This window comes from Anoplopoma fimbria, chromosome 17 (assembly GCF_027596085.1).
Source record: "Anoplopoma fimbria isolate UVic2021 breed Golden Eagle Sablefish chromosome 17, Afim_UVic_2022, whole genome shotgun sequence".
Classification (NCBI taxonomy): Eukaryota; Metazoa; Chordata; class Actinopteri; order Perciformes; family Anoplopomatidae; genus Anoplopoma; species Anoplopoma fimbria.
Window position 1 is genome coordinate 17,435,419 of NC_072465.1, and position 24,455 is coordinate 17,459,873.

The 24,455-nt window shown below is 39.1% G+C and overlaps 4 protein-coding genes across 4 annotated transcripts; 1 reads left to right on the forward strand and 3 right to left on the reverse strand.

Moving 5' to 3' along the window:
* Positions 1-532: 532 nt before the first annotated feature.
* On the forward strand, positions 533-3,145 carry gnat1 (guanine nucleotide binding protein (G protein), alpha transducing activity polypeptide 1). Its single transcript, XM_054617785.1, has 8 exons — positions 533-638; positions 1,629-1,671; positions 1,763-1,904; positions 2,000-2,157; positions 2,234-2,362; positions 2,469-2,598; positions 2,701-2,854; positions 2,955-3,145. Exons 1-8 carry the CDS (start codon positions 533-535, stop codon positions 3,143-3,145), a joined length of 1,053 nt encoding a protein of 350 aa, XP_054473760.1.
* Positions 3,146-4,441: 1,296 nt separating this feature from the next.
* On the reverse strand, positions 4,442-13,043 carry edem1 (ER degradation enhancer, mannosidase alpha-like 1). Its single transcript, XM_054617480.1, has 12 exons — positions 12,427-13,043; positions 10,710-10,782; positions 9,989-10,092; positions 9,567-9,738; positions 9,278-9,461; positions 8,926-9,100; positions 8,377-8,497; positions 8,115-8,285; positions 7,959-8,032; positions 7,720-7,816; positions 7,150-7,335; positions 4,442-6,577 (listed from the first exon to the last, which is right to left on the reverse strand). The coding sequence occupies exons 1-12, from the start codon at positions 12,894-12,896 to the stop codon at positions 6,488-6,490; spliced, it is 1,917 nt and encodes a 638-aa protein (XP_054473455.1). The 5' UTR covers positions 12,897-13,043; the 3' UTR covers positions 4,442-6,487.
* Positions 13,044-13,672: 629 nt separating this feature from the next.
* Positions 13,673-18,797, reverse strand: arl8ba (ADP-ribosylation factor-like 8Ba). The gene is made up of 7 exons (XM_054616896.1): positions 18,570-18,797; positions 15,918-15,998; positions 15,724-15,797; positions 15,505-15,598; positions 15,332-15,399; positions 14,755-14,825; positions 13,673-14,384 (listed from the first exon to the last, which is right to left on the reverse strand). Exons 1-7 carry the CDS (start codon positions 18,789-18,791, stop codon positions 14,335-14,337), a joined length of 660 nt encoding a protein of 219 aa, XP_054472871.1. The 5' UTR covers positions 18,792-18,797; the 3' UTR covers positions 13,673-14,334.
* A 1,241-nt stretch (positions 18,798-20,038) lies between these two features.
* LOC129106326 (tumor necrosis factor receptor superfamily member 5-like) lies at positions 20,039-22,701 on the reverse strand. Its single transcript, XM_054617711.1, has 6 exons — positions 22,581-22,701; positions 22,320-22,442; positions 22,043-22,174; positions 21,023-21,124; positions 20,799-20,924; positions 20,039-20,193 (listed from the first exon to the last, which is right to left on the reverse strand). The coding sequence occupies exons 1-6, from the start codon at positions 22,699-22,701 to the stop codon at positions 20,039-20,041; spliced, it is 759 nt and encodes a 252-aa protein (XP_054473686.1).
* Positions 22,702-24,455: the final 1,754 nt, after the last annotated feature.

The following is a 24,455-nucleotide window of genomic DNA, read 5'->3' on the forward strand; positions in this document are numbered from 1 at the left end:
CTCTTTGCAAACACCATACATTCAAGACAACACTAACCCCCACTTCTGGTAAAAAATGTTATGTTGGTCCTGATGTGAGATGAATCTAGTTTGGGTATCTGAGCATCCAGTCGAGGCACATGCAACACTGAGGACCAAGTTATTTAGCTTCACACGCTTCTCTTTTAAAGGCACCTAAGAACAGCAGAGAGAGATAAGCACTTGAGCCGATGTTCATCTTCCGCTGAGCGCAGCAAAGTCCCCCTAAAGGTTAGCTCACTCCTGCACCGATGTATGTCCGCTTCTCCTCACACCTTTGGCTCTGCCCTAAAACACTCCTGTCCTTGTGCTCCATTGGCCCTCCTCAGTCAGGTGGGCAGAGGATGCCCAAAATCCTCTCCTAAGACAGGAAAATACTCAAACACTCTCCAGTGTTTGCTGCAGCGCAGTTGACGGCACCGGTCAGAAAGGAGGTGATCAGCTAGGACCTACTTCCATTTTTTTTTCTTACACTTAGCTTTTGAGCAGAGGGGCCCAAGCCGGGAAGAGTAGGATGGGGGCTGGAGCGAGCGCCGAGGAGAAACACTCCAGAGAGCTGGAGAAGAAGCTGAAAGAGGATGCCGACATCGATGCCAGAACCGTCAAGCTGCTGCTTCTAGGTAAAGATGGTCAAGTTGGATACAACAACAGGAAACTTTGGTAACCCCCTTGGTGACACATATTTAAGGGCCTCATAAGGCCCCGTGGTGGAGCTTATTTACCTTAAGTCCAGTCTATGATACATAATTGTAGTTGGTGCATTACTTCGTCTCTTGTAAAATCTTGGTTTAATCATTTTACACTTCATTTCTAAATAAGCAACATAGACAGAACATAGATGTAAATTTGTTATGGATGTACCATATTAATCTGAACAACCTTTAAAATGTACTTAATTGTATGGTTTAAAAAGCCTGTTTGTGTATATTAACGGTGATGAAAACAAACAGCTTGTTTTAGTAAAGTAAAGGCTTAACAACCTGTGTCATTGAATTAGACACTTTAATAATCACTCAACTCAATCCCTTGGTAATCCTTAAACAACAGGTCCTCCAACACAAAGGGCTTAACCCTGAAGGACACAGATACTCTACTGCCCAACACATTCAGTGCCTGTGGCTGTAGCATTAAATCACAATAACCTGAATAGATAGTCGATCGAGGGGGGAAATTAGAATGTTCTCTTAATTAGGTTAGGTTTTTCTTTTTTATTTAAGGACCAAAACGTGTTTACACCAAAATATCTTAATATCATGCAGTCGGCATATTATTGTTACAGATATTGTTTCACACTCAGCTTAATCATCTCCCCATGACAATGTAGGTCAGGGGCAGGGAAAGTTCCACCTGACAACAGCTTTGAACAAGATTAGACCTGAAGTAAGCAGTATGATGACCTGTTGGGATCCTTTAATACATTACCTGCAGTTAGTATCATAAATGAAACACACAACATAAATAAAAGCACCAAAACCATGGTTAAGATAAAGTCATATTTCATTGTTATTCGTATAAATTATCACCATTTTGAAATGTAGTTTGGAATAAAAGCATAGATGTTTTATTTATTGCAAATAACGACATTAAATGCTTTTTCTACTTTCATATAGGTGCTGGAGAATCAGGCAAAAGCACTATTGTCAAACAGATGAAGTAAGATATTTAACTTTTGCAACAAAGCAGTGTCTCCTTTCCTGTCCAACCGACAACAAATCACATACTAATGCTGTATTTTCCCCATCAGAATTATCCACAAAGATGGTTACTCACTTGAAGAATGCTTGGAGTTCATTGTCATCATCTACAGCAACACCCTGCAGTCCATGATGGCCATTGTGAAGGCCATGACCACACTAAATATTAACTTTGGCCATGCTGATCAGCAGGTAAGAAAGACTTCAATGTGTTTTGATTTCAGGTTTGTAGCAGACTACTAAATGTTCACTGTATGTGCCCCTGTCCTCTTACATCTGCCCTGCAGGATGATGCCAGGAAACTCATGCATCTTGCAGACACTATTGAGGAAGGCTTCATGCCTAAAGAGTTGTCGGAAATCATTTTGCGCCTGTGGAAGGACTCTGGCATACAGGCGTGCTTTGACAGGGCCTCAGAGTACCAACTCAACGACTCCGCCGGATAGTAAGAAATCAAACAAGCTGAGATTTAAAATGATCCCATTTTTGTTTACAATTGAATTAATTTAATTTCCCCTCAGCTACCTGAACGACTTGGAGCGACTGGTCCAACCGGGCTACGTGCCCACTGAGCAGGATGTGCTGCGATCAAGAGTGAAGACCACTGGTATCATCGAGACAACGTTTTCCTTCAAAGATCTCCATTTCAGGTGAATCAGATCAGGATTTCTCAAGTGGATGGCACCAATAACTCATCGTCGGTGCTGCCACTGCTCTGGCTTGCAAGATTAAATGTTGGCTTCTTTTTCCGTGCAGAATGTTTGATGTGGGTGGCCAGAGGTCAGAGAGGAAGAAGTGGATCCATTGTTTTGAAGGTGTGACCTGTATCATCTTCATTGCTGCTTTGAGCGCCTTCGACATGGTGCTGGTGGAGGATGATGAAGTGGTATGATAATAGTATTATACACTATCTGTGTCTTTCCTTTTTGAGCAGCTGGTTAATTTGAAAGGTTCTCCCCTAATAAAAAAAACTAATCCTTTCTTTCAGAATCGAATGCACGAGAGTCTGCACTTGTTCAACAGTATCTGCAACCACCGCTACTTTGCCGCCACCTCCATTGTACTCTTCCTCAACAAGAAAGATGTGTTCGTTGAGAAGATCAAGAAGGCTCATCTCAGCATGTGCTTCCCAGAATACGATGGTGAGGTTCATCAACCCCATCATTTTCAGCACATTTGAAGACTTTAAAAAGTGCTAAACTGTTTTAATGTGCCTCTTCATCTCGATATCTTTTCGCAAAGGCCCCAATACTTATGAGGATGCTGGTGTCTACATTAAAATGCAGTTCTTGGACCTGAACCTGCGCAAAGACATCAAAGAAATCTACTCTCACATGACCTGTGCCACAGACACAGAGAACGTCAAGTTTGTGTTTGACGCCGTTACCGATATCATCATCAAAGAAAACTTGAAAGATTGTGGTCTCTTCTAAGAGCCATGCTGAGAAACCCAACGAAGGTGAGTAAAGTTTGCATCGTATTGTAATGATGATTCAGATTCAAACTTTTGGACCAGCGGATAAAGCTTTCTTTCTTTTTATTTTACAGGGTGATGTTGTAGCCCTGTCACATTCCACAAATCCCCTCTCAATTCAAACTGAGGAACGAAGATGAAAACTCCCCTCAAACCGTCATCCTCAAACCAGCGAATGCGAAAAAATACAAAACATTTGTTGTGTTCTAAACCAAGTTGTAGCTTTGACCAAATACTTCGGTCAGATGAGACCAGAAGACAGCTCTTCAGTCAGAAAATCCTGTGCAGATTTCAGATGAGTTGATTTTTAGTCAAGCTAACTTCTCTCATGAGTCTCTTGAGCTCATCTTTTGGAGGGCTATGCAATATGTAGTTAAGACATTAAAAGCTTCTGTCAGCATATAATGATTTCTACTCGCATGTACTTATGTGAGTAGATGTCAGGCTAATGCATATTTGCTCAAGTAACCGGTCAGTATACAGCCAAAAAGCAACAACAGGGTCTCCCCACCTGCAGACGCACTTCAGCCTGTTAGAGATTTTAAAAGAACTTGTCACTAGAAACGGCTTTGATGTACAGAAACTCTGCAGCACAATTTGAAACAAAATTCAAACAGATAAGAAATTGATTTTTTTAGATTTAGAAAATGAAACTTTTTGCAATAGTTGAAAGGGGCCAGTGTAAATAATTAAACTGTTTTCTATTAGACAGTTCATGAAGGGTGGTGATACCATGTCGATCTGCAACACTGTAGAGTGATACATGAACTTTAACATCAACATGTTTATTTGAATCTACAGGCATTTGAGCCAACTATCCTGTACAGAAAGAAATATTTGTAAACCTTGACTAAACCTATTAAAGCTTCTGTAGAAAACTGACTACTTTCCCATTTTTCACCAATAAAAAAACCACACAGCAATGTCTTGTTCATAATTTGTTATTTAATATTTCAGATTCTTTTTTTCAGCATTATGAAACCACTAATGTTTAGAAGTCAACACCCTTTAACTTTAATTTCAGACAGACATAATTTGACATTTTGGAAAATACACGTATTTCCTTTTCTTGCCCAACGTCATGTGAGAAGGTTGATACTTCATGTCTGTGAGGTAAATTTCAAGCTACAGCCACCATCTCTTTACAGCTGTTGCTTAGCTTAGCACAAACACTGGAAACAGAGGTAAATACCTAGCCTGGCTCTGTCCAACCAAATCTGCCTACTAGCATCTTAGAAGCTCACTGATTACCACGTTCTTGTTCTTTTTTTTTTTTTAATAGCCTGAGAGCCCTTTCCCCGTTTCCTGTTTTCCAGTTCACCTAACCAGTTGCTGAGGGTGGATTAACATACAGGGGCCCAGAGATCAATTCCTTTCCAATTCATTTTTGTGTTTTACTAAACAAAACTAACAACAAACTGCTGACAAGCGCATGAGCATCACAGAGTCCTGCACGAGTTGCATATATCTGCAATTTCTGGAACACACATTTGTGAAATTAAATCATTATGTGATCTGTGTGCAAGCCATTCTAACACATTTACATTTGTGAAACGGGTCCCAAAAATGGTACAAAGTGGCTGTGACCTTTTCATCTAGCTCTCAGCAAGTTACGCTTAGCAAGCTTAATTCCCAAAATGTCACACTATTTCTTTGAAGATAATCTGAGACAAAGTGATTGAGGGTATGTCGGCCAATCTAAAACTCAGAGATATCATTCCTGTGGCCTGGAGCAGTTTTGACAACACTTGAGAATATGAACAGCTGTCTCCTGAAGCCAAAGAAGATGCCGATGCTGTGATGTAATCGAGCCATGCCGCCTGAAGCTCTGCTGAGCTTTACAGACACTCAGGATGTTTGGTAAAATATGAACCAGCCCAGAACAGATACCTCAGTAGAGCTGTACACAAATCAAACATCACAGTTGAGGAGACATCACACAAGATTTCTGTTTGTTTGGAACAATAATGAATATTCACAGTACAACTGTACTTCAGTTCAGTGCGGTTATTCGTTGATCTCAGATAACCAAGTTGGAAGATTTGCAATCTAAATACCTAAGACAATCCTAAGACATTGTAGGCAACAACATTTCGAGAAAGTATTTTTTATGAAAGCATTCATTGATTTTAATTTTTCCTTTTAACCCTGAGTTCTCACCACATGGCAATTAATGGGTATGATGATGTGCAATTATGTGACAGAGAAACAAAGAAACAGCAAATGGAAACTTCAATCTGCTCTAAACAAGATTAAAACTATGCAGGAGAGTCTGTGTATGAATACATCTGACAGAAAACAAACACCTTTTTTGCTCATTGACATTAAAAAATACATTTTATGGCTTGTTTCGTCTTGTTAGAAAAAAATAAATGAGCTTAATGTCATAATCAGTGTAAAACAGTTCATACACATGGAATCACATCTATTGTGCAATATCGACAATGGCCTCAAAACATACAATGTTACCCAGAAATAATATGCGCTGTTTCGCATCCAGAAAGATCAAGAAAAATTGAAGGCACTTTAAAACAGCGAGCCATCCTGAGCCTTTTTCTCACTGTCAGTATTTGTTAATGTGCAGCCCTTATTTCGAAGCACTGATATAGTCAATTGAATCAACTGCAAAGAGGCACTAATCAAGAGAAATATTGTTTTTTTATAGGCTATACATTGTACATGTGTGGCTAGATGGCACTGTTCCCAGTAACACATTATGATTCACAGCTCAGCTGTAATAACAAATATGCACGCACACACACACACACACACACACACACACACACACACACACACACACACACACACACACACACACACACACACACACACACACACACACACACACACACACACACACACACACACACACACACACACACACACACACAGAGAGAGAGAGTACACACACTCATACCTGAACCAACACCTAAACAGACAAAAACACACCGGTCATTTTTAAAATCCACTTGCACAATCTCGATTCGTCACCAGGCAAACGGTAACGAAGCATGACTCCTCATTTTCCAGAACAATTTTTTTTCACCTTTGTTGACCACATGCTCGCCCACCAAAGAACAAAAAACCTACACAGACCTTTACACAGACCTTTACGTAATACAGCAAGTGATCAAGCTGCTTTCTCAGGTTTGCTTTAGTGTCAGTTTCCTGTCTGGATCTGAAGCAGTGGCACAGATGGGACGAGGATTTTGACCAAAAGTGGATCCTTTTTAACCCCACTGCATCCGCACCCGAGGGTGGTGCGGGGATGTACTGAAGGCCTGTTCATGCATCCTCCTACTCAGAAAAGTCCCACCATGTGATCGATCTGCCTCATGTAGACGCTCTTCAATGGTAGAGTGTACCGTCGCTCCTCTGGGATCCTGTTGCACTGTTAGAGAGAAAAGTAAGACAGAATGTATATGATGGGTGCATAATACCAGATTGGGAGCATTTTGTTTGCCTCTCAACAGCTCTCAACATGGCGACGCCTAGCTAACGGTGCCAACAATGCTGATATTACAAACTAGGCAAATTAAGGCAAATGGCTTACAGAGCCAACAGTGTTTACCTGAGGGGGGGCCGCGAGGGCGGTACTACGCTCTTGGGATGACACTGTTGGTGGGGTAATCGGCTGTAACCGCCATATGTGAGCAGTGCAGCAAGGTGGCCATGAGTTAAGCAGTGGGGCACGCTCACGTGCACTAAAAGCGCATACATACATACATAGAGCAAGGAGAAGCTCATATAACAACACAAACAGAGGAAGAGTGACTTCAGTCTCAGATAGACATTACTCCACATTATCTTTACATTGCTAATAGTTTTTTCTGCTACATTAATGCTCTGAATGTCCTTTATTGCTCCTTGAAAAGTATTTTTAAATTATTATTCTTTTTTTAATCACAACATGAGTTATATATGAGACTGAAAAAAACAAACGGTTGTTGGGCGTGGCCTTACATTGCTGCTGTTGCTTGGTGGTGGCCGGTTGTTTGGCTTTCGGTCTGCCAGCACTGCCTCTTCACAGGGAAACAAGTCGTTCCATTGTTTCTCCCTGAAGCGCTTGTCTATAGGCACAACATGGCCCTCTGTAGTGAAGATGTACTTGTTGTCGGATTTGTGAAGTGGGTTGTCCTCATCAAACAGCTGCACGGCAAGAGAGAGATTTATTTTTTACAGTAATTTGAGGATGCTGCCTTTAACTCTGGGGGAAAAAAACATTTTCTAACAACATTTTGTTGACATTTTCTAAAAAAAAACAACTAATGAATTCATCTATAAATTAGGCCGATAATGAATCTATAAACACAATATTATGTCGTATAAATGGACATTTGCTCAACTAGAACGGTGTAGTTTGAGAAATTGTACCAGATCTGTACCAGATCTCTCGACTTCAGACCTTAAATCCAGGAAAAGATACCACTTCGTCAATTGCAATAGCTTTTATTACAACTATCAAAACTTTACAACATATCTGAATCAAATTTCACATATCTCTATCTCTGATATGCTCAGGCTGTTACTCACCAGGTAAAGGTATTTGCATGTCTCACTGAGGAAGAAGCTCTCCATGCGATCCTCTTTGGATTTGTCCACGACATGGTGGAGAGTGGCGTACCCACATCTGCAAATGAAAAGCTAGGCTCAGTTTTATATTATCAAAGCATTGTAAAATTCCCAGAAAAGGTGTGTGTGTGTATATATATATAAAACTGATATATTGATATATATTACACATATATAGCAATTAGAAATATATTCCACACCTGACTTTGGTATTTTTCTCAATGCTCTGAAGAATATCCATTCCAACATGCAAATAGAAAGGATTTTTGGTCGCCTGTGGGAAGAGAAGGAAAATAACTCTTGTATAAAAGATAACAAGCCACCACCACCAGTGCTGTGTTACAACAGGTCAGTACCTGGTATAGCAGATAGGTCGACTCCACCAGCTCTGGTCTCAAAGGGTAGAAGAGCACATCAGGAGCCTGCAGCTGCCAGTTGTATCTCTCTGGCAAAGCCCCAAAGCGCTTCCAGATGGCATAGTAGAAGGCGTGCAGGCAAATTGCATTATCGACATCACCATTCAGCACCTAGTGCACAGAGCGGCAACACATTACTTTAGTTGAACGCAACAATGCGTTTGAAACTTGTTTATACAACCGGTCATGTGTGTAATCTAACCTGCAGCCCAGGAAAGAAGGCCTGAAGTGAGTCGATCCAAGTGTTCATTATTTCACCACTGAACATGTTCACATTAACATAAAGAGGTGGGTCACCTTCTCCCTCATTACATGACTCTCTCCTGGAAAAACACAAGAGGCAGAAGAGGGTTCACATTATGATACAAAACTTAGGTGAGTATGTTTGCTTTTTCATCATCAACATCCAAATCTCTTCTTTTTATTTTATTATTTTTTTCATGCAGAAGCAACCACAGTGCACCTACTTCTTTTTCTGTTTGCCACTGACCAGCTGAACTAAGATACTACAGGTTGTGTCCCTTGCTCAAGGGCTATTTATTAGTGTTTACTGAGGCCAAAGAACCTGTTAAGTTTCTTCAGAATTCAGCTTACCAGTTAGACAAACAATACTAGACACCATCACATTCTTTTTCAATTTGCATAGCTGAGATAATTTATCATCTCAGGTGCACTCTCATGTGAAGCTCCCAGTCACACCCACTGTCACCCAAATACTCTCTGTGTCACATTCTTTCAGTGTGGGACTCACCCTCTCCTCATGTGGTTCTGAATGCTCTCATAGGCAGCTTGGAACATCCTGTGGTCCTCTTTCTCACCAAACAGGATGTACGATTTGAGCAAATACTCATAGAAGGAGTCCATACCGGCTCCCAGACCGCTCTGCTTGCCAACCCACTGGCCTGTTTGGATATTAACTACATTCCCTAAAGAATAACAGAAAATGCATTAGATTCTATGATAATTGTTGGCATCATATCTACATGTTGTAGACTTAACCATGCTGAGCAGTAGCTTTAATAAAATACAACAAGAAAGCAAATAAAAAATAAAGGGAAAAGGAGGGAAAAACTCTTTTTATGTAACTACACAGCGTTACTCACCTAACAGACCGGTTTCTTTGCTCCTCAGGTTCCACAGAGCTCTGACAGCTCGCCTTGCCACCCACTCAAATGTCGAATCTCCAATCAAGCGGCTCAAAATCCCAAACTCCACCAGCAGGGACCCAGCTCCTGCCGTACAAGTCTCATTGATGCTATCAGGAGGAACTCCAGTCTTCAGGTTCACCTGGATTTTAGATACAAATCAATAAAGATGCTGAGTTACATTTCAATCGTTACAGTAAAGGTTTCCAGGAAGGTCATGTAACTTCACAACAACAGTCCCACTCACCCTGGGGTAAGGAATGCCTGTGCTGGTGTTCTCAAAGGCCGGCAGTAAGCGGACAGCCAAGTCATGAGCCAAGTGAAGCAGCTCATTATCGTAACCATCAAAGCCGACCTCGCCAAATGGATGTTTCGGGTCCGTCAGCAGGATGTGAGATGAGATAAGGCTTCCCAGGATCCTTCGGAGAAAAAAAAGGGAATATTTCACTGGGGTTCCACAGAGTAACAGGTTCTGAGAAAAAGATTGGAAGGCATTACAAATTATTTCTGAAGTAATTCAAAAGTCCAATTAAGTGGCTACAGAAGCAATAAATGTCGTGATCACAATCAATATTATGAGAATGTTTTTGCTTTAAAGATTTTTCTCTACAGCAAGCCTGGCATTTTTTTCTTGTGTATGACGCTGAATGATAGTAGAAACATTTGTACCTGATGTTTGCCTCAAACACCTGCACCGTTGAGTCCTTGTCAAAAGATACAGTATCTATAACCAGCTTGACAGCCTTCTGGAACTCTGTCACATTTCCGAGCACCTGTAGAGGAAAACCAACGTTATGTGACCTCATTATAGTGCAGCAACAAGTTCATCTGGTCGCATAACTACGGAATGGCTGATAGGTATTTTGCTCAAAATTCTATTCAACTATTGGGAAGAAGCTCCGGTTAAATATTTAAGACATTCTGTTACAACTTCATAAAAGAGTCTCGTGCATGTTTATGAAACTGCAACATGTTTATGTATAGAAATGATGTTGGTGCCTTAAGAGACATCACGGACTATTGGCTCCACCTGACTCCATGTCCTAGAAAAGTTTTGACTGTGGCAGGAAACACACAACTTACAACACATGAAGTGCTAACCACTGTGACGTTGTGACACCGAATATGGTGCAAAACAGGTGATGTTCAGACCATGGGGGGAAAAACTCACTCTCATAAAATTGATTAAACTGCTTTACAACCTGTTATTTAAAGTTTATTATATATATATATATTGCTAAATGCCAAAACTAATACTAATCATATATAATCAATCCTGCACAGATTCTATTTCTGTATTTCCCAACTTTGTCTTTATAAGAGCCATGAGAAAGAAGAACTCTGCTGCCTTTCAGGACATTGTATGACATACAGACACAGAATAACTTACTAGTAGGGTGTCTAAGGTGTCAATCAGGGTAAGGGAGTAGTTCCCCAAGACGTCGTTTATGTTGATGTTTGACCTGATATGAAAGCAGTGAAACAGACTCAGTGGTGTCATTGCAAAAGAAGGGAGAATGAATTTAGAGATCACAATAGAGAGAATCCTTTAAATCCAACAACAAAGTGTACTGTTTAGATGCAAGTGCAATAACAGGCACATACCAGGTTAAGTAAAACATGTGGATTATAATTTGCATTTCCTGTTGCCATAGGGTTTCCTTCTTCAATAGTCTGACATCACACAACATTTTAGAATATTAAAACAATCACCAAAGTTGATCTGAAGACGAAGGGTGGTTATTCTCCCTCATTACATCATTATTATGAGTACAGGCTTACGGCAACTAATAAATATATCCATTATCGGTTAATTTTACGATTATTTTCTCTATTATTTGATCATTTGATTTATAAAAACATATATTTTGGTTTTGACCAACTGTCCAAAACCAAAATATATGAAATGTATTTAATAATAACTGTAAAGCAGGAAATCCTTTCAATTGAGAAGCTGGAATTGGGGAATGTAAAACATTAGCTTTTTTTAACCTTGGTTGTCTTTTTTTTCACACTCCATTACACATGAAATGATTGCATGAGTTTCACTTTGAATGCAAACCGTTGACTCTGAAAGTCTTAGATAACGGTGTGGGGAGTGAAACTTTAGATTGGCTATTTCAGTGTAAATCTAGTCTCTCTGTTTCAGTGTTAAGCACAGGGATATAACAGATGCACAGATGTTTCAGGTGTACATTTAACACTGAAAAAATATATTCCCCTGAGCAAACATAATAACTGGGTATTTGGGTATGCAAAAAACATCTTGTGCTTTCTGGATTTCCTTCTTCCCTTTTTGTCATTAGTTGAGTGTGATGTTTTAAAGAGCTTGAGAAAACTTGATTACCCAAGTAGCTAATCAACATGGAATGAATCCAAAATGATTTGGCTAGTATAGTAATCATTAAAGTCGTTGAAGTCGTTTCTTTAGCAAAAAAGCCACATTTTTACTATTTCCAGCTTGTCAATTTTTTTGCTGGTTTCCTTAGACTTTTGTGATAACAAACGGATTAGGTGTTGGACTTTTGTTTGTACCAAACAAGCAACTTGAAGATTCAACCTAAAGGGCTCTGGTGAATGTGATGGGCATTTAATGGACCAATCAATGATCTGATAAAAAAAAAATGAAGCAGATTACTTGATGATAAAATAAAGTTGTAGCCCTTGTGTAATTTTTTCCTTTATCTTCATAAGATTCCCTATTTTCAAAAGGTCTAATCCTAAACTCAAATGAACAACAGTGATGAAGACATTAAACAGCTCCTTAAATGTGACAGAAACCCCTCCACGACCTTTTTGGGGACCCCAGTTTATTGCACTGTCCAATGCAAAAAGGTGTCTGAAACATAACCTGTTCATTACTGAGCAGCAGCAGGCAGCACTGAGAGCTGTTACAGGCTAATATGATAATAAAGCACATGCATATATCAAAGTCTGCAGAGGACAGTAAGGATGCAACAGACTGTCTGTCCTGCAAACAGGTGCCTGATAGCTCCACCACCACCACCACCACCACTTATAACAGCAGCACACCAATGAATACACTTGTATTGAAGAAGACATTAACCTGCCGGTGCAGACAGTCAGGACAGCTTTGAATGACTCACGGGTTATGCACGTCTGGTCCCCTCCCTTCACAGTCAATGGGGTTCAGTTCGTCCTCGGGAAAGGCATATTTCATGTAATTGTCATACCCGAAATAAAACATTTCTTTGGCCATGTCCTTCATTTTTGCCTTCAGTGTGTCCGGGAAGGAGCTGTATTTCCGGGCGTACTCGTCCTTGTTGCTGTCGAAGAAGCTCAGGTAGGACCTCTTGGGTGACTCCTCTCCCACCTTCGTACAGGTGGTCGCCTCCTCTTCATGTCTGCGGCCGTGGATCCGCTGAGACCACGAGTTGCCGCTCTGGTCGGTCGCCTTTTCGTCCCTGAATAACTGGTCTAATTTCTGCAAACTGAAACTAAGTGGGAAGTTGAAGCCCAGGCTAACGTTGGGTCCGAGTCCGAAAGCTAGCCACAGCACACAGCTGAGGGACAGCCTCAGTACGACCAGACCAACTACGAGTGACCTCCATTGCATATTTGCCCCGGCTCGTTCTTAAAACGCATAATTTACGTCCACACACATCCGAGGTATGAACGACTGTGATCTCCTCTGTTTGTCCGGCTAAACTACAATCACACACACACAGACAGAGAGAGGCTGTGGTGATTCCTCTCCGCACGCTTCCTGTCAACAGTCCAGCCCCTCCCTGATCCTGAGCTGTGATTGGCTGTTTCTTTGTGTCGTCACGCAACACAATGAAGCGAGCTCGTCCTGCGATTGGCCGAGGAGCTGTCAATCTCCTGGTTGCGTTTCGTGGCAGTCCTGACGTGTCGCAACTGAACTTCTGAGCCAATAGAAAACAGACACAAGAGTGGGACGTTCAGGGGCACGGAGCTTAAAAGCGAAATAGTGAGGTTTAGATAGATGATGAGCAGCCGAGGCCAATATTGAAAACTTCACTTGCACATAAATATACCGGTATATCGGTACTAAGCACCTGCCAATGCATATATTACCTCATATATATATATATATATATATATATATATATATACATACATACATACATACATAAAAGCATACACATATATACTATATATACATGAGCTCTCAGCCATCATATCAAACTGCATGGCTCTAACCAACCTCGACCTAAGCAATGGTGCTTCTTTTTACAATGTTGTTTTAGAGTCAAATTGTGTATTTGACTCTATAAAACTGACCAGAGAGACGGTTCAAAACAAAACAAAACAAAATAATGTATAAAAGTTGGTGTACAAATAACAGGAAAATGTCTTAAATAAAAAGCATGCCTTTTTATTATTTGAATATACTGAAGTGGTGTTTATTGTATTATTATTTTTTACTATTCCCAGGTAGGCACACCTTGCATGCTGCTTCGCTTCAGAGTGAGAGACATTGCACAAGGCACTTTGAATTCTGCCACTCTCTCAGCTTTGAGGCAGCACAAACATCATTCCACTGAGGCTACCTACAAACAGAGGCTAATATGCACCACATAACTTTAGTACATTCAGACTTTAAATATAATCATATATCCATACACACACATCTCACCATCAGTAAAAACCACACTAGCTGACTGTGTGAATAACATTTCTCGTTGTGAGGCCTGTATCAACCCTCCTTCAAGAGGGCGTTGTTGAATACCTATTTAGTGTTCTAAAAAACACTGGGTATGATCAACCCAGGTAATGCCTAAATGGTAGACCAAAATTAGGTTCCGCTCCAAGTTAAAGAACAGCTTTACAGGACGAATAATGCCAAGAACGTTTCTTAAATTTGGTATCAGAGTCACATCTTTAGTGCATTCTCAGGGTGTGTGAAAGAATGAAGGTGAAAAGGGGGAAAATACATGTGTGTCACAAGCAGAGCAGAGCAGCATGTGAGTTTAAGTGTGAGTTGGGGCCGGGGGCATGATAATAACATGGCTGGAAAAACAACTTTATTTTCAGCTCCGTCTAGATTTTGAGTGCTGGATGAGCCACTGAAGTGTGATGTCTGCAATCAAAGAAAACATGCTGGGTCAGTCTGAGGATCGGTTTATAATTCAGGCATTTCTAACTCACTAGAAACACAAGATATGATTGCATACAATTTTGGAAAACAGCTACACAGAACTCCATTAAAATAGAATCATAATCTTATTTAGTGCTTGCCATAATGATTCTCCCTCACTTAAACTGCATGAAACAAAAGGGTGTATGTTCACAATGAAACCTGATGTTCTTAAACAATCAATGAATCAAAGAAATTATTAATTACATTGAAAAAATGCTGTGTAAATTGTTGCGTTATTAATATATTAACCAACTTAATATCAGGTTTAGTTTCCTTAACAGAGCCCTTTGAGTCATTAATTGCAACTCACCAATGTTGTCTTTCTCTTTACAGGAAATTGAGTAGCAGCAAATCTCTCTGTCCTGAATAGCTGCCAGATTCCTTTGAAGGGAAAAGAAGGTGCGTGAAAAATAAATATGTGAAGTATGCACACAGGCTGATCATCAACCTCACTCATCTGCAGCTTATGGGCCACAGTTTATGAGCACAAATGTTTCCAACCTGACAGCAGAGGGAGCCAGTTCCTTTCAGTAAACTACAACTTGACACAGCTGCATATAACGAAATAGGAATGAAACAAGAAAAGGGTCTAATTTTGTATTTATTATTAATCTTTAGCATGTAGGTGGTTCAACTGATATGGAATTTTTAAAAAAATACAGATATAAGAAGAAATTTCAATGTGTATAGACATACATAGTTTAAAATAATAATATTTATATGAATCCCAAATTATTCCTCCAGTAAACCTCCAAACAAGAATAAATAGGGCCATTTTCATGACATTAAGAATCTACTGTTCACTGCTGCACAAAAAAAACGTCAGAAATTGGCACTCAGCTGTAATGAATTTGAATACAATAAGGATAACCATCTTTCATACTTACATTTTCTCAATGAGCTGCTTTTCATCTAGAGCACTGGGGAGATCCCTTTTGTTACCGAGTACCAAAACCTAAAATTGAAAAAAGAATTTCCATTGAAATCTGCGACTGCAGCAAGTAATCATTTGCAGAACCCACACATAGTTTAGCATTACTGGAGCAGAAATCACACTTACAGGAATTCCTTGCAACTGAGGTTTGTCTAATAAATTATGAAGCTCATTTCTAGATGCCTCCACTTTTTCCCGATCTGCTGCGTCAACCATGTACCTAAAAATGAGCAACAACGAAATGATTAGTTAGATGTGTTTTACATACATTAACAGTACGTGCAGAATACATTTCTTCTCATTTATTTTTCAGACAAACTTGAAAATCAAAACTGTGATTCTCACACGATTGAATTAACTCCCCGACAGTATCGCTCCCACATGCTCCTGAACCTCGGCTGCCCTCCTATATCCCAGATCTACATGTACAAAATGAACGGCACATCATCAATAGTTATTGCGTCCTTGTAAAACCAGTGTGCTGGTTTCATTTCATTTACTACAGTTACACTGTGATAACAGCAGAAGGATTAAAATACCTTGATGGTGACGTTTCCTTTAGTGACCTTCCTCATATTGAACCCGACTGTTGGGATCATGTCTTCACTGAAATGCCCAGACTGAAAGGAGACACACAAGTTTAAGTTATTTCTTATAAAACTGTATTAGTTCCCTGCAGAGAGCATATGTGGGGTGGGATAGGCATGATGCATATGTACACAATGAATTAACTAGTCCCACAGTATATTCTACTTCACACATTTTAAAATAGCCATACTACATAATCAGGTATGTTCTACGAGGAACATAGGAGGAAGGAGAACAGTTTAATTGATCACTCAACTGTATCATACATCCATACTAAATATAAAGGACACAAGGAAACTGTAGGAGTCATATGTGCAGCTGAGTGTAATTTGATAAGTAATATAATTATTCCACGCTGCTTTGGATCTCTTGCACTTTTAAAGTTTCACATGCTTTTAGTAGCTTGTCATCCAATACTGCTCACTATACATTATTTAAGTTTCAAATGGACTACAAAAAATAAATACTGCAATATATGACTAAAAACCTAGTTTACTATATCCAATTGTGTGAAAAGGCAGGGACTGGTATTTGTGAAAAGCGAAAATGTTGTAACTAAAACTACAAACTGAATAGGCTTAAATATTTTTTCACCAAAATGACAAACAAACCAAACACTATGACTCCACATATTCTGGCTTTTGTGAGCGCTAATTATTGCAAACAGAAGTGGGAAGAAAAATCAACTTTGGCATACAGAATCAGTGGCATTTACCCTTTAACGTCATAACTCACAAGCTGTTCCTATTCCTTCTCCCAGCCCGCCTTTGTAAACCCGCGATCATGCACTGTCTGCTCTACCCACACTTCACAGCACATGACCTGCTGGAGTCAGCTGATGAAGCTAAGTGGAAGTGAGTGCAGGAGTCTTATGACTGGGATGGAGGATCCACCCCCGCAACAACCATTCATGAACTCTCTTGTGTCGCGGACTGGTGGAGCATTTTTTTTCTCTCCATGTATTCGTCGTGAGAAGGAAGCATCAGAGTTACGTTGAGTTACCCAACTTCCTTCTCAGGCAACTGTCCTGTTACCTGACGCCAAGAGTGTACCGAAATCCAATTTAACAAACTGTGAACTTTTCTGTTGAAACAACATCTTCTCTAAAATATACACTGGTGTTTTGCTTTCAACACTTACATCAACATTAGTAGTAAGAGCTTCACTGCTAAAAGTGACACCAGTTCCTAAGCAGATTGTACTGTTGGTATTTTCATTGGAATTCTGTCTTTCTTTAACAACAATGTCCATTACTGATTAATCTACCAATTGTTTCTTCTTTTAAATATTTTTAAAGTTCTGAAAAAGTCTGTTTTCTCAAGCCCAGGTGACACCTTCAAATAGCTAGTTTTGTCCAACCAACAATTCATAACATAAATATATTTAGTATATAAAGATATTAAACACATCAATTGACCAAACAATTAATCGATTCATTGCCTCAGCTCTATTTTTTTAGATACATATCAAATTGAACCAAATCTTAAAACCCTGTCAATCCAGTTGAAAATACTTTTAAAAACTTTGTATACTTTGTGAAAGTACTGAAAGCGCACAGATTAAAATAACTCAACGATGCAGGACAGACCACCATAGACTGAAGAAAAACCTGATTGGTCATCAGAGAGCTGACGGAGTAAAAGGCCAACTGATGAACAACTCCAAACATGAAACTTAACCTTACATTTTACAATATGCTGTTAAAAACTCAGTGGCTGTCTGCTGATTAGCTAATGAAAAAATTGCTCCACCAGAAAACCGCCAGTTTTGAGAAATCTCAAAGTTGCATAACGTTGCACAAGAGAAATGGCTTTTCTGAAAAAAAAAAAATGAAAAAAAAACTCTCCAAAAGCAAAAAGATACAATCTGCGTGTGTAACTTTATCACTCTTTGTATATAAAGCTGCTGCAGTATGAGTCATGTCAGATGGAAAGCATTAATTTCTGTTTATGTTATATGCTACATTTAATTGTTTTATGTCACTGGACACCTGCATTTTTGCATCAACACCAACAATAACTGAGGCATAGATATGTTTTGTAAATATGCCACAAAAAAAGTAAATGATTCAGCTCCAGTTTGACCTCTTTGTAACTTGCTTAAGTATAATTTGATTATTTTTGGAGTGGCTGTCAGTTTCAGACTTGTTCAGGACACCTGTAACTTCTGCACGACTAGGCCTGTGTGGTGTGATCAGGTGTTGTTATTGTCAACATGGTTTTATGTTATCCTCCTCAACTTTGAACTCTGTGTATAGTGCATAAGTGTATAATGATCCCACAATCTAGTAAAAATAACACAAAGCAAATATGTGTATGGTGCGTTTGGGTTTAGCATGCTTAACTACCACAACATAGACAAACATAGACGAGAGCAGCAAACTAGTTAGCTCAGCTGACTTGTTGACACACGTCCAACAAATGACTGAGTTTCAGGAGTGTTTTTATGGATGCTGCTGTCCCTACAGAGCAACTTTACATCGTTGTTGGTCCTATAAAACAGACAGTTTGGGAAACACCACGTTAGCTTAACTCTTATCCCATTATTAGAGCTAATAGTATTAGCACTACCCCGAGCAAGGGAGCTAGCAGCCGGAGACTTACAGCGATCACGTTTACAAATGTTGTTTTTCCTGAATACTGGAGGCCGACCAGCGTCAGCTCCATCTCCTCCTTCCAAAACAGAGACTTGAACCAGTCCAGCATCCGGTTGATTAGTGCCAGCATCTTGAGGTCGGTGTTCACGCTCCCCTGTGGTTGTGTCCGTGTCTTCCTCCCTGTCAGATGTGGCGTTTTTTCCCAGCGAAGAAGGGAAGTGGGACGCATGCAGCTGTCATATGATCAGGCTGCAGAAACGCGTCCGACAGCGCCCCCGCTGGAGCATGTGGGAATTACATACGAGAGAACACTTCCCATAAAGACTATTGGGATTTATTTTTTTATTAATAAATATTTGATTTAATGATTATTATACCAGGATCCACCTTTTTTTTTTTTTTTACTTTCTTGAACTGACATGTCAAAAGAGAAAAATAGACATACGGTCACACCTTTCATATGCTGCTGTCCCAGCATGAATACATATATTGTAACAAAACAAACAGACAAACATAAGGGGGGGGGATTCACAATACAGCACCCACACATAAATAATTCTTGCAATTCTGTCATGCCAATAATTTGTTTCAACAAACTAAAGGGCTACCAATATGTGCTATCCTTTGGTGTGTATGGTCCCAAATGTTTGTTGGTTTGTTTGTTTTTGGTGCGGTTGGAAGAACTTCTTCATAGATGGAACTGTTTTTTAAAACTATGGATTATTTGGTTAATTCAATTAACAGTAGAATATACCTGTATAATACATTGCTTCAATGCATGTGTTTTGCAACATTTACATTAGACCATCAGTCACTTTTTAAGCAATGTGTCTTAAAATAAACGTAAAGTATAACCATAAGCATTTTGGTTTATCATTATTTACATTACATTACAGTCATTTAGCAGACGCTTTTATCCAAAGCGACTTACAATCAGTAGTATATTACATATCATTCACCCATTCACACACTGATGACAGGCTACCATGCAAGGTGCCACCATCAGACTCTAACTAACATTCATGTAACATCCAGTCCACACCGATGGCAAGCCTTCGGGAGCAACTTGGGGTTAAGTGTCTTGCCCAAGGACACATCAACTGCCGAAGCCGGGTATCGAACCACCGACCCTCTGATTGGAGAACTACCTTGCTCTCCACTATGCCACAGCCGCCCCATATTTAAAACCAAATAGGGCAAAATAACAATTCTCATCCAAAACCCTGAATGTAGGACTTAACATATGTTCGACCATGGTTTCAAACGTTCCTCATTAAACCTTCATATGTTAGTCAGACCAAAGCTGGTCTTTTACTTTCCGCTGGAGATCAAACCAGGGACCTTTCAAGTTTGCATCTCTGCCCTTAACAGGTTTCTCTATATTTAAATGTGTGCTGATAGCAAGCGAGATGCTTTATATCATTACATCAATATCATGATAGTAAACAGACTAATCATGTCTTCTTACACCTGTTATCAACAAGTGCCGACTTCTTCCAGATGCAGGGGGCCAAAACTGTTGCTGTTCTTGGATTCATCCTGAACGATGAGCTCAAACCCACATTCCTCCTTTGACAGGTGAAAGTCACTGGCTTTGGTGGGGACTGCTAAGACTTCCATAGGAGTATTATCTGGATTAGAGAATAAATACAAACAAATATCTTGAAATCAGTAGCCGAAGTCATGTCATAATCATATACCGATTGTACCAATCTCCTATACTCTTGACCCCCCTCTCAGTTTTGGTCTATGAATTTCCAGTTTCATCTCGTCTGTGATTTTATGATTTAATTAAAATATAAGTTATTTTTCACCATTGATGTCCCTCAAATAATGTATACATTAACTCCAACATAATATCACAAAAACTACAAAAACATCTGAGAAATAAAACCCCAAAAACCAGAGTTAACTTAAAAAAAACCTCCCATCCGGCTTCATATCTGAGGCAGCTTATCTCATCAGCTTACTTTAGTGTTTCTTTTGTTCTATCCAATATCAATATCCATAACCAATATCTCCAACCATAACCAATATCTCCAACATATTATTTTCATACATTTTTGTATTTAAAATAGTAAATAATGGAGAAAAAAAATATGAAATGTGATTTGCTTTTTAAAGGAAGGGAATATATATATTAGATCCTTCTGAAAAACTTTGTTTGTATGAAAATCTGTTCATAATGTTCATTGTATATATATATATATATGTATTCCCTTTAAGGCCCACTTACATGCTTTGTGCTTCCTGAAGTTCTTTATACAGGCAAGAGATAGAAACATAAGGAGGGTGAGAGAAAGCAAAACAAAGCCGATGCCAAGGATCAGATGAATGGAGTCTATTCCTTCTCTGTGCGTCTCTGGTGAATCATAAATTTTGGTTATTTCAACTCAGCAATATTGTAGTTTTGTATTTGTGTAACAGTATAGAAAAAACATTTATTTTGCTTCCACCTACTGCAGACATCCGCTTTCACATCAAAATATGAGTTATCAGGGCATGAAGGCTGAGGCTCACACGTATATGAATACTTTATCAACCTGTTAACCCCACGACTGTCTGCAAAGACAGACAGACAGACAGACAGACACAAAGGTTAATCCATTAACATTGTTCAATGAAAAAGTAATCTTCCTTTTTTGTGCAATACTTTTCCAAATTTGGTCCAAATTACTGAAATCTAATGTCTGCTTGATATTTTCTCTATCGCCACCGTGAGGATTACATTTGTATTTCTTTGGGAATTATTTGAAAACTAAAGACATTCCCATCAGCTTCAGCTGTACTTTGTGTTAAGTTTTGGATAGCAAATGTTAGCATGCTAACATGCTAAACTAAGATGGTGTACATGGTAAACATTATACCATTTCAGCATAGGACGTTAGCATTGTCTTTGGGTTAAGTAGGCCATGTTCTGTCTTCCCCTTATCAAAAAGGTCATCTTTGAGTTTGACGTCTGATCAAAGAACGAAAACACGCCAGTCAGTTCTGCTTGCATTTCCTCAGATTTCATGTGGCAAACACGGTGGCAAACTTCTTGACACTATCCTTCCTGACACTGTTAGTTTGCTCTCCTTTTACTCACTTGAAGTACGAAAGGGCCACATTAACACTTTGAATGACAGATGTCACAGCAACTTGGAAAAACCTCCCCAATTGTGTGTGTGAATTGAGAGATTAGGAGATTTAAATTTATTTCATGAATACTCAAACATTTTTTTATATATATCAATTATAAATGATGTGGTCTTGAAATACATTTATTAAGTGTAAAAAGTAGACTGAGTGCATTAATCCAACCTACATAATTATAAATGGCTGGTTAACCCATTTGCACACCTTGAGACCCCCTGACATGACACCCCCAAAAAACAATTATATTGACATTGTCAAACCAGCTTTTGTGCCAGCAGCAATTCATTTAAAAACCACAACATATTAATTGTTCTAGAAAAAGAAACAAAAGTACACTCTCACCTGTCCTGTTCGGTTTCTCCCCTGTGACGCATTTGTTTTCCTCACACTTTGAACAGGCATTGTTGGAGCACAAGAAACCAGAGCGGCACGAGCAGATTGCATCTGTGGTCGTTGTGCATTTCTTAGCATAATCTGTAGATGGATGAGAAAGCAAACCACAGGACTTTTAGGTGACAACAGTGATTTGTCTTTAGTTAAATGCATTAGCTACATAAACTTTTGTTTCTAGAAATCCACATAGAGCAAGAGCAATATATACCATTAATTACAGTCTTACCTTGTTGGCATGACCGACATTCATGACATCTGTCAAACATGTTATATTTGTCCGAGAAGTGGCCCTCTTCACAGGGAATACAGACAGATGGCTTCTCTGAGCAAAAACCCTTCATATATGTACCTTGAAAATCAGAAACAAATTAAATCAGTCACGCTCAAGAACGTAGGATTACATTCACACACTTAGATGAGAAAGTTTCACAGATTTATATAGACACATTCAAGCTTATTTTAAAGATGAATTATGTGTTTGTTTTACCTGGGTGACAGAGGTCACAGCAGCGCCCATTCACCTCATCCTGTCCATCACCACAGCCTGCAGCTATAGTCCAGATACTCAATACACACATTAATGCCAGGTAGCGGCTCAGAGGAATCATTATGACCAGGGCTCTGCTTGTGCCTTCAGGGTTTTATTGTGTTTGCTGACGTCAGCGAGATATGTGGTTAGCTCTCCGAGAACCACAGTGCGAGACTTATAGTTCAGGAAGTGAAAGACCACTTGTACTCCCACTTGATTTAAGATTATCATACAATAGTATAAACTGAATTAAAAAAGTATTTGGTTTATGTCGTTTTTTAGTTTGTGTTGTTTTTTTTAACCTAACATGTACCTTGTGATTTTATTTCAATGTGTAATTTTATTTTATATATGTAAGACAGGGCTATTTAGCTTGACTTTTGAAGGACAGCCGAGTGTCTGTTCATCAAAAGCAGACCCAATATGTAGCCTACAGGGGGGACAGAGAAATAAAGACAAAACAGAGACATCAGCATGTCTTCACCATTATGGATCTGCCTTTCTTTAAAGCATGTGTTGGTGTTGGAGGTGATGTTTCAGGTTTTGTCACGTCAAACACTTCCGCAGAAACTGCAGATAAAGCAGATTAACCAGCTTCTGCATGCTCAAGGGTCACTATTGAAACATTAATAAACTCTTAAACCATGATGAGTAGCTGTTGATATGATCTTACATTACATTACATTACATTACATTACAGTCATTTAGCAGACGCTTTTATCCAAAGCGACTTACAGGAAGTGTATTCAACATAGGTATTCAAGAGAACTACTAGTCACCAGAAGTCATAAGTGCATCTCCTTTCTGACTTCTGACATGACTTCCTTCCAGAAATGTCCAGGTCCATACAGGTTTTATGTTTGGTCGCTCAAGTACATAATCTCTGACTTCCAATGTTGGCTATTTTCAATCCAGGATGCATCATTTCCTAAATAGCCAACCAAAGAAGAGGCACAAGACTGGAAATCTGTTCTGTGAACCTGGAGATAAATTTGAACTAGTTTTACTCTTGAAACTCTCTTGAAAGTTTAATTTGATGGACTATATGAGGTAGAAAGTAAGTGATACTGTTTCCATATTGGTAAAATACCTGCAATATTATTTCTAACAATTTCTAACAATATGGTTTGGTTCTTTAGTTCTTTATCATCAATCTATTCGGTTCTTAAAGGTTATTTGTTTCTTGTCACTTAGGATTACTGAAACCTCAAGAGATTTAATTGGGATTTAAAAGTATTCAAGTTTGATACTGCATTCAGAGCAGGCGTCATCAAAGCAACTGTCCTTTTTTCTAGTGAAGTGTTGAGTCATCTATTTTCATTCACACTTCTACACCTTTATGTGCTATATATTGTAAATTTCTTCTACACCTTTATGTGCTATATATTGTACATTTCTTCTACACCTTTATGTGCTATATATTGTAAATTTCCCCGCTGCGGGACTAATAAAGGATTATTTTATCTTATCTTATCTTATAACTATAATCTATGGAAATCGGGACATGTGATTTGTTCAAGCAAGCTCTGCTCATATCTCATGTGTTACCATGGTTGAGGAATGGTTCGTACCATTAGACATTAACTCAGCAGAGATCCTCTTTTTCCAAATGACATAGCGAACATGACATTAAGAAAGCCATGACACTCAAACAAACGCAATTACAATATTCTAAATATGACTCAGTTTGGTTCCTGGAAACCCCAAAGTCTACAGACACCTGCATAATATCATTTATTCTAAAACAAGTCCCTGCAGTAAATTTTGCCTTTATACCACCTGTTAGCCTACTCAACTCCTCTGCTTGAAGGGTTTCCCTGACTTTACAGCAGC